Here is an 11002-nt window from a genome sequence, read left to right as displayed (position 1 = left end):
GGGGAGAGAGAGAGAGAGAGGGGGGGGAGAGGAAAGGGGGAGAGACTCAAAGATACCAACTTCGTGTTTCAACATTGCGACGAGAGGGTAGGTGGCAGTTACGGGGTGAGGTCGCTGGAAGCTGCCTTTGACGGGTCGATACTTGGAACAGAGCACACGAACGGAATCCACGGTTCCGCCCATCGAGCCGAAACATCAAAATCGTCATCGTTTTCCTATCTGCGATGTTATCTCATCGATTGAGATCTGTGTTTGTTGCATACAAAAATTAACGTAAGAGTCTAACAATAAGTGTGATGATAATATCTGTAAACATATACTAACGAAACCTTCTATATAGCAGAACAATACGATTGCTTATATCGGACGTTATTTGATGCTTGATGAATTAGACACGTGCCTCAATTTGTGCTTTTAAGAAATTTGTAAATGATAAATAAAGGCATGCAAAACCGATATCGACACCAAGACTAACGGCTATTTATTTTAATAAATTTGAAATTATGTCAATTTTCCGTTTTATTCAAAATGACTGTATCTATATTATTCTTTTTGGTATTTAAATGCAAAGTTCTAGATATTTTAAGTACGTTACAACATCGATTATCCCAGGAATTCAGCTTAAATGTGTGCTTGCTTTCTCTCTTCGGAGATAGAAATGTTAATTTCTTATGTTGAACACAATTAAGTAGCAATAAAATACACTAGCTACGTATAGATTTTGAATAAATATCTAATAATCGGAATTAAAAAACGAAACCTGATAAAATTTAATTAAAATCATTGTAATATAACAATAGATCTTTTCGTGCGAATCAAAGCCTCTCGATGACACGTGCGCGCGCGGAAGAGCGCGAAACTGCGAAATAACGATATTAAAAATTCATATATGCACGATACAAAAATTTCTTCCTTTTTTCTCCCCGCGAAACTTCTTTTATTACGACGTAGCGTCCACTTTAATTTTACCCCGCGGCAGAAAAATTAACTCGCTTTATCATGCAAATTTTGTCCGACACAGCAGTGACCGCTACGTAGCATACTGGAACGAAGTTCCTTGTAGTAGATAAAACATTTCATGTCCGGAATGACGCCCCATATAAGCCGCGAACGGAATATTCGAGGACGAACGACGAGCTCGCATGGAGTGTGCGGCAGGTAAAATATGTTTCACTTGGAAAATGTACCGTCATCGACCATGCATAATAAATACTGGCAGCAGAATTTAGTATAGTCATGATTAAAACGAGTGACCTATAGGCGTTAGAATGGAAGCGATACAACGAGTGGATATAAAACATGGAAAAATTAAATTTAAATCTATTGACTTTATAAATTGAAAATTAATTATTATAGAATAATTTAAAAAGTGTGCATGTGCTATTGAATATTTCAGAATGTAATGCAAGTTAAAAAAGACGCTCCTTTAAAAGATAACTTTTTAGTGATAAATTTGCTTACAAATTAATAAGAAGTAAAGGGTTATGAGTCAAAGCACGTTATTTAATGCTTCAAGTAAAAATAAATTTGAATTACAATATAGACAACAAACGTTTCGACCCAAATAGGTCATTGTCAATGTTAAGACAAAAAAATTTACAATAATCTACAAACAAAATTTGGTTATCTTAACAGTCTGACAATATCATACGTTCGACATTATTACATTATGTATATACAAACTAGATTGAGGCGCAAAATCTTCAAGTTAGATGTATGTGAGTCCACGTGAGCGTATATTATAAAGTTGATGTTACACACTCTGTAATATATCCGCTCACGCGGATTCACATATATCTAACTTGAAGATTTGCGCCTCAATCTAGTTCGTATATAATGTAATAATTTCAAATGTATGATATTGTCAGACCGTTAAGATGACCGAATATATTGTAATTCAAATTTATTTTTACTTGGAGCATTAAATATCGTACTTTGGCTTTTACTTCTTATGAATTTATTATTTATTAAGCCGGATATTTCAATTTTATTTTATTTTTTGCTTACAAAAGTATTTCATTTAATTGGTTGCAAATAGAACTAAAATTGGTTATTAAACATTGAAATTCCTATAATCATCAAATTTCTACGATCGAATTGAACAGAAACGCGAAATTACTTTGTCCGTTTTATTACATTTGTATCATCGCTGTAGTCTAAAATCTGTTTTTGTAGGTATTTTTCATTTTTTAATTAAATAAAAAATATTTATTAAATTATATAATGCTGTTTAAAAAATAATATTTCTTTGATAATCATAAAAATAAATTATTCACAGAAAAACACACATACATGTTTGTAGAAACTAAAAACAAATTGACAGAGAAGTAATAACAATTGGAGAAAATGTATAATATGTGTAAAAATATAAAAGTATAAAATATAAAATATAAAGTAAATATAAGTAAATATTAAATTCTTTTAAAGAATTTTTTTATCTAATAATATTTCGTATATAATAGTTTATCGAGAATACTGCCAGGCTGTTTGCCAGAAAAAGTCTGAAAGAGAATTCACAATTATAAAGAAAGGGAAATTCTTAGAATTATGTAATATTTTATTCCACGAAGCGGCATTAAAAACTTTATGTTTATTTTCTATTTAGCAATAAGTTTATCATACGAAACAAACTTGCTACTTTTTTTTTTACAAAAGATGACTTTAATGCGCAGTAACATAAACAAAAGTATAATAAATCTGCATGTATATGAAGCTTTTTATAATTCCTCTGACAAAGGAAATAGTATATTTGAAGTAGCATTGCGGAGTTTAGTGCCTCGGTGATAAATGATACATGCACACATATGTTATCCTTTCCGCATTTGTTGAAAATACTCCATGTATCTCATACTTGGAGAAAACATTATAATGCACAATTTACATGATTATCATGTTGGAGAACATATTCGCTGTAAGGGAAAGGGGGGCAAATAGTGACAGGGGGCAAATAATGTCACTTTAAATTTCTCTTCTTTCCCGCGTTTATTTTACCTGCACTGCTCATAGTACTCGTTAATAGAAAGACAGTTCTCAAGCATCTAATCATTTTTTGAAAAAGTCATAAAAATTAAAAACCATATAGCTGGCGGAGAAATTTAAAAATTTTGCATTCGTGAAATAAGGTAAAACCTGGATTTTTTTTTTGATATTTGAAGTTATATTTTCTTAATTACTGAATCGTTGAATGAGATCTAACCTATTTTAGTTGCGTTCCGTTATTCACTGCGAGTACTGAAAATCTATAGTTTACGTTACGTACATACACTGTGGTTTTTCAGTGCTCGCAGTGAATAACGGAACGCAGCCTTTATGTCATACAATGCCTTTTTCCTCTATTTTGATGTAATTACTATTTATGCTTGTATATTAATTTTATTTCTCTCAGTAAAGTTTTAAAGGAAAAAGTAGCTCCTGAGGCAAATAATGACAAGTCAAAAAGCTTTTTTAATATTCGAATATGATTTTTCTAATTTATTTGGAATAATGTGAGATTAGTTACAAGGCAAGATTCAGAATAAATGTGATTTTCAATAAGAAATACTAGCAAATAATATTACTACTATTATTTATCAATACAAAATTTACATATGGCAGCGTATAGAAATTAATATAAATTACCTTATTTAATCAAAATGTCAAAAGAAAGATTGATTAAGTGTTAAGAATTATGTATTTTGTAATTGTCCCATAGGGTGTCACTATTTACCCATATAGAGTGGGGCAAATAGTTTTTTGTATATTTGAAAGTGGAAAGTACTCTTTTAATGAAAAATCATATTTTGTAGACTTGAAATTAGCTTGTAGGAGAGAGAGGAAAAAATTCCGCCACTATTTGCCCCCCTTTCCCTTACTTAAGTGCGTCGCAAGCATCGTTTGGAATGCAGACGCGCTCGGTTACAATCCGCAATTATAAATAGCTTCTTCATTTTGCATCAAGTTTACACTCGATCACTTCTCGGAAACGCGCGAGACTGCAAGATGAAGTTATCCAAGACTTGATAACAAAGATAGAATTACAACTTGTTGCAAAAAAAGTAATCTTTTACGTTTACATGAAGTAATCAACGACATACAGTTCATGATAAGTATGAATTTACAGAAAAAACAATGCTTTTGAATTTATAATTATAAAGTTTCTCGACTTTTTAATAAAAAAAAATAATGCGTTGTGTTATGCATATTGATAAAATTTAACTGTAAAATATTATTTACAAATAGAAAAATTTCGGTAAATTACGTAACTTGGAAATAAGCAAATATTAAAAAAGAATTAAAATATCCTGAAAGAGAGAAAAAATTTTGCTAATTTCAATAAATATTGATAAAACAGTTTTTCAAAGAAATTTTTACTACAAATAATCCACATTGTATAAGATTTCCAAAGCAATCACAATTAAAAATAATAAGGATTTAGTCGGATATCTCAGATTTTCATCATATGGTATCGCAAGATACATGATTTGTCGAGAGTTTTAGAAATTGGACGTATGTCAGTTTGTGACAATATCTCGGTCATGGATGATCGTGTACCTGTCACGGCTGTTCCAATGCCAATTAACTACTCTTCGTTTCTTGTCAACTGAAAGGCATTGATCCAAAGCGCGGTATGCGTCGTTCTGCGTAAAATTCGCTGCAAAATTCTTGAATTTCAATTAACTACGTCAAAATTGTACGTGCTTCGTAAAAGCTGTAAAGTCCGTTATTGTACACAGCATTTTCAAATTAAATTACAATTATTTTTATAAATATTTTTATGTAAATTGTAAATTGTAAATTCGATATCGCAAATTATTAAATAATTAATGATTATTATTATTTGAACAACAATATATTTATTCTGATTGTGAATATATATTTGCAGGTATTACGCTAATATTTCTTATAATATCTTTATTTTTACATTCTATGATTTTTTCTCGATAAACTTTCGACGTATAACACAATTAGTTCTTTAATATTTAGTGAATAACAATAATGAAATTGCATGTTCATCAGTTGTATTTTGTAACCGTTGAAGGTTTTCTTCGTTGCGATAGGACTATTCTTCTAGAATCTAGATCTAAAAGTATAATCCAATTGGCGAAGAGCACTTACTAAGCGCTCTGACTTCTGTTGAACACGACCAATAGATAACGATAGGCGATGTCTACGCGAATTTAATTTCCATTCAATTAATTGCCACGATGGCACAATCGGCTATCGATTGAAATCCTATATTCTATTAACAAGCGTTTCTAGGGCGACGCTGAACCGGTGGATAACAGCAGTCAACTCTTTCTATGGTAAGCTTGTAAACTCAATTAACTTATAGTGATTCCATTATACATGAACATTTCGATAAACTAACGCACCTTTTAATAAAAATTACAGAGAATATTTTGCAATCTTTCTCTCTCTCTCTCTTATTTTTATATAAATTCCAACATTCTTTAAATATTGCTAAAGTTTTGAGTTCTTGCAAGTGAATTATCATGAAGTTGCATGCTAAAGAAGTAGCGTTGGAAGATAAAGAGCAATTATAATTAAATCCATCGTGCGAGATTAGTTGCACGTGCGACGTAAAATCGTCGCGACACGCAAGCTAGAGAACGTTGAGCGACACGCGTAACAAAGAGAGAAGCCCACGCTAGAACGGGCGCAACAAGTGCATCCAGATTTCCGAGGTGTGGAAAGTACATAGCACCATCGCGTGCGTCTAAAAGTTTTCGCGAATAATCCGAGGGGATATTTTTCTTTGAAATTCCTGTCCGGAGCAAAATTTAAAAGATATAAGGGACAGCCAAACTCTTTAGATGCTTTTCCAAATTTGGAGTTTAGTTTGTTTGAAATTGATAAGAAACATATTTCGATTTAATTTTCAGTTTTAATTGAATTAAAAGTAACAAAGATTTCATAAAATATATTTGGATATAAATTGACTGAGCACGATATAATAAAAATTTTGAATACGAAATAGAAGATATGAAATATATATAAATTTCTCCGGAAAATTTTATTAAAAATACGAAATGGTATCTAGTGTGTATAAGTATATTTTGGTGAAAATGCAAATCGGAGAGTAAATTGAAAGGAAAATTGACAGAGAGATATAAACGAAATTTCTAGAAAGCGTAAATTTCGGAACAGCGAAACATGAAAAAAGCGTTTTGACCTCTTAAAACGTGTCTGTCACTCTTATTCGACATTCGAATTATGCTCCGATCTTTATTTTCGCTAGGATAAGTCATTAGTTAGCTGCAATAAATATTTTACATTTCACACAATTCTAAAATATACAGTACCTCCGAACTGGTCGAAGTTGTACTGTCGGCACTATCGGTATTAGCGATGGAAGAGAGGGGCGAGCGTGTGCCTCTTTGGGCCCATCTACCCTTAATTATCGCTACTCCTGTCATTGCACCCATTTTCGTAGCCGCGCTCCCGCTCGACGACGTGTTGCTTGACATGTTCTTGTCGCCGGCTGCAGTACCGCCGCTTCCGCCTCCGCCGCATAACTCCAGGACATCGCCCAGAACCTCTGACAATTTGTCCGGCACTTTGACGAACGCGTGCAAAACAACTGTCCGAAAATTTAAGGAAGCCGCGTGACGACGAGTCTTGTCGATTTGAGCGATTTACCGTACGCGTTTGCTATCGTTTCCTCGACGACGCGCGCGCGCGACTTTTAACGCACGGCGAAAACTCCTCCGGGATAAATAAAAGATGTCGATGACTCGGATCTGGGCGTAATCCACTTAATCGCTTTTGTATCTGTAAGCGTGAAACTTTTGTTTAGCGCCGCCGCTCGCGCGTGCTAAACACTTGGACGTTCGACGCGAATCCTACCACTTCAGCAATCAATTCCGGAGTACCTCGCGCGATTCTCGTGCAAACAGTTAGAAAGTTTACATTCGCATACGGAGTATTTGGAAAGTGGCGGAGTTCCTCAAACGATTGGGATAAACAGTTCCGAACTCGTCTCGACGTGGAATAAGAATTTCACAGAAAGTCGCACACGAATCTCCACGTCCTGTGATAAAAATCAATATTTATTTACTAGGCTTGACTATTAACGCGAGTGAATTTTCGCATAAATTAATAGTATAAGAGCTTTTAGGCGCTATTAATGCGAAGCTTTTATTATAATAGCATAAATATCACAAGCATACTGTATACTGAAGAAAGGTTTACCACGGTAGAGACTAAATTGATCGAAAGTGAAGATATAAGTCATTGAAGGCAGAAAACAATTAAATATTTAATTTGCTATATCTGTTATCAGAGTTGTGTGATGATTGATTCTATTAATACTGAAATAATCTGAAATAATCTCGTGTCGACAAATAGTATTTTCAATATCGCGTAGTTTACTTGTTATTATTGTTCACGGATATAACTGTCAATCAAGACCGTGATATTAATTAATGTAATCGTTTGAAGTAAAGATGCATTTGCCTGGGGTATAATTCGATTTCGTTAAATCAATCAGTCGCGTTACGATATTGTCGTTTGTGGCCGATTAATTATCTCATCACTTTACTTGGACCGATTCGGATGTAGCCCTGATAACGCTCTCGTCGCCAATTGAAATGCGATTTACACGATTAATTCGAATTTTTCTTGATTTGCGAAATCAGAGCGATGGAGAAGTTTATATTGTTAAAAATACAGATTTATGCTTTTAATATATTAAATTTTTGTAAGAAGAGTACAAGAAAGATAATTTGCGATAATCCATTTAGGTAGTAAATTTAAAAATGTAAATAATTAATGTATGCCATAAAAATATTATAAAATAATACGAAAAACAACAACTACTTTGATATTGAATAAAAGTCAGTAGAATGTTGAAACAATATGCAGTATATATTACAGATAATAATGATAATTCTGTATCACACAATATTTATTGAATACAGCTTTGTATTGTAAAAGATCGAATATTAATTTGACATAATTTGGATTTATATATTACGGAATTAAATTCAAGATGGCATGTGAAACTTTTCTATGTAAAAAGTGCAGCATCATTTCTAAGCTGTTAACATCATGTAATCAAATATTCGTTTATCTGAACATTTATTTTTTCTTTCGTAACTTCGAGTGTGTTTAAAAAATTATTACCATTATTTGTAGAATTCCCTTGTACTATCTTAATTTTTTCGAATGTCACGATTTCTAGATTTGATTGTCACGAAGGGCCATTGCGGTAGAAGGGTGTTCAATCAAGAAGAAACACTCTACATTGGTTTTCGATAAACATCGTGAAAAAGGAATAAGTAGTGCTGATGCTCCAAATGTCAGTAAAAAATTGATATTTATTTTAATTGACGTATCTACTTAGGTTTCTTAAAAGTATATATTATCATCTGGCTCGAATTTAAGTCCCTTAATAATTATGGTCCTTTCCTTGCATCTATCCGTTTTGCCCTACTTTTTACAAATTTATATATATATATTTTTGTTTGATAAAAGTTCGCCTCCCTTCGCTTTTCACAATCGTCACTCTCGGTTAATTGTGTATAAAGCTGAATAAAAGGATATCTAATTTCATTACGGTTCAGCGGTCGTGCACGACCGCAGCTCATTACTCTTTTCGCGGCCCGATCCAATTAATTTTATGTCACAACTTGTCTATTCTATCTTTCCGTCTCCCTACCTAAGGACGAGACGAATGTCTGAACCGTAGCGGATTACGACTACTTATTGTTAAGACGCCACGCTGACCCGATTCATCGTCGGTCGTCCAAGTGGTAACAAGCGGACAGCTTCGGTTTCACGACACGCAGTAATGATTAATTGTGTATTCTTTACCCTCGTTGGGATCTCGGAATATCAGTTGTTTTACAATTGCGATTATCACCCAGTCACAAGACTAATTTCATTCCAGCACTCTCGTATACGAAAATATGGGATATTTTTTTGTCGACTTTTGACCCCGTTCTCGGTGCGTCGATCACGACTTGACATGGATGTGTGTTACCGGGTATCACCGTGCCGCGATACTGGGCTAGCCCGACTGACTTTATACGCGCCCGACCAGTGCCAGGGCTCGTCGTGCACCACCAGAAAACGACGATTCGCCGCTGAGCGTAGCTGGTGGCTGGGGGTGGTGGGCGGTCGGTTTCGCCACCGAAGGGTGTAAAGAGAGAGGGGAGAAGAGAAAGAGAGAGAGAGAGAGAGAGAGAAGTGGGAGAGAGAAAGAGGCCCTTAACTAGGGATAGAAGACGGAAGAGAAGATGGATATCGGGCACGAAAGTGAGACAGGAAAGGGTGCGTGCGCCGCAACAGGTTACATCTCAGGGACGACAACGATTTTGGGGAGAAGGATGAATTCTACTTTCATTTCAGCGATGCTTGCTGTGATGACGTATGTTAGTACAAATTAGAGAATTAGGTTGAATAAATAAATAAATAAATAAATATTAATTATTTGTTTATAACGCACAATAACATTGAGTCATAAAAAAAGTTTGATTTCATATCTATATTGAGATATATCAATGAAAAAGTTTTTTATTTTATATTTTAATTGTGCGTATCTATATTATTATTAAAGTGCATTTTCATTTTATAACCAATTTTATAACGATAAGATTATTGTAGATAAGAAATAATGAAAATAAAAATTGTAAATTTGTGATAGAATATTTTTCTGGGTCTTTGTAAAAAGATCGATCGACGTGTGTAAATGTCAAATAGCGAATATTTGATAACAAATATTTAAACAGTAAACATTTAATGGCAAACATTTAACAGAAAATAAAAGAAAATTTAATTTAAGCTGTGAGTTTCTCAAAAGTCATCATACATTACGCAATTTCACATTTGTTTAAGAATTGGAGTTCCCTTACTTTTCAACAATAAATTATTCTTGCTATTAAATTAGATTTCTGTTCAAATAAGATTAATCAAATTTTAGTTCAAGGTTCATCTAACGATTATAGTAAAGATCTTCTATAACTCAATTTGCTAAAAGACTTTCAACTAATAATTATGTCTAGACATTAACCAGGGACATATTAAGTTTATTTTATCGATGAGAAAGTCTAAAATAAATATAATTCTTCTTAATTTGATCTACAAAAGGTGGGATTAGGAAGAACTGCGCATCACATACGCTATACAGACCATATATATGCTCGATAACTGTTCTACCTGTTCTGTTCATAGTATAGAGATTCGTTATACAAGGACGATCTATATTATGAATCATACAACAATCAGAACATTCCATCGAATAAAAGTTTAAATCTGTGCTTTCTTTTTCTTTCTTTCTCTTTCTTCCTGCCTGTGTCTCCCTTCTCTCTCTCTCTCTCTCTCTCTCTCTCTCTCTTTCTCTTTCTCTTTCTCTTTCTCTTTGTCGATATATTTTTCAACTTCTTTGCGATCATGGCAATGGGTATAAGCATAGTAGGCACGCAAACTATGTTATTGATTGTAGACGAGTTGTTTTTCTTGGACTATTTTCCTCACAAAATGCAGCGACATTTGAACTACAAACTTATATTACTATTTTGTTGATTTATAAATAATATCACATAAATGAAGGAATAATATTTATTATTTAGAGAAGATACTTTTCTTTTATAAAAATTGCTTATTATTAATAAAACGATATAACTGTCCAATGTATAACAATTTATTGGAAGTGCTTTTTAACAAAATGAGATTGCTATAATGATGGCAATATTTAAATTTAAGAATAGGTATCTATTACTCTGGGGCGAATCAAGTAATCTCGTGTCTTCAATATAACAGAGTATACTATACATTAACCTAATTACAGCATACCTTCAATACAATCTGCATATAATAGAAGTTTACAATTTTGTAAATTGATTTGAACAAAAATTAGACAATAAAATATTTATCGTATGCTTTATATAAAAATAAATCGAAAGAATTTAAAATAATGGTGTCACTATCTTTTTTAAGGACTGATTGAAAAAAATGAATCTATAGATTGATATCTTTTTTATTGTTAGAATTTAATGCTTTTCAGGTTTTAAAAAATAATAAG

The 11002-nt window shown here is 32.9% G+C and overlaps 1 protein-coding gene and 1 long non-coding RNA gene across 4 annotated transcripts in view; one reads left to right on the top strand and one right to left on the bottom strand.

Annotated features, from left to right (window-relative positions):
- The window catches only part of LOC105448428 (synaptotagmin-5), a 23368-nt gene extending 14331 nt beyond the window's left edge, over positions 1-9037 (bottom strand). The window contains exons 1-3 of one of the 3 annotated variants that reach the window (XM_011686956.1): positions 8794-9037; positions 6826-7009; positions 6282-6750 (exon numbers count right to left, since the gene is read on the bottom strand). In XM_011686956.1, the coding sequence (XP_011685258.1) occupies positions 6282-6446 (165 nt within the window). In that variant the 5' untranslated portion in view covers positions 6447-6750; positions 6826-7009; positions 8794-9037. The other 2 variants (XM_011686955.1, XM_011686957.1) reach the window with 2 other exon arrangements.
- Positions 140-458, top strand: LOC105448427. The gene is made up of 2 exons (XR_974243.1): positions 140-273; positions 341-458. It is a non-coding gene; the product is annotated as an uncharacterized LOC105448427 (long non-coding RNA).
- Positions 9038-11002: the final 1965 nt, after the last annotated feature.

This window comes from Wasmannia auropunctata, unplaced genomic scaffold (genome assembly GCF_000956235.1).
Source record: "Wasmannia auropunctata unplaced genomic scaffold, wasmannia.A_1.0 LD336085.1, whole genome shotgun sequence".
Taxonomy (NCBI): Eukaryota; Metazoa; Arthropoda; class Insecta; order Hymenoptera; family Formicidae; genus Wasmannia; species Wasmannia auropunctata.
The sequence above is the reverse complement of the archived record's forward strand: the minus strand, read 5'-3'. Positions and strand labels throughout refer to the sequence as shown.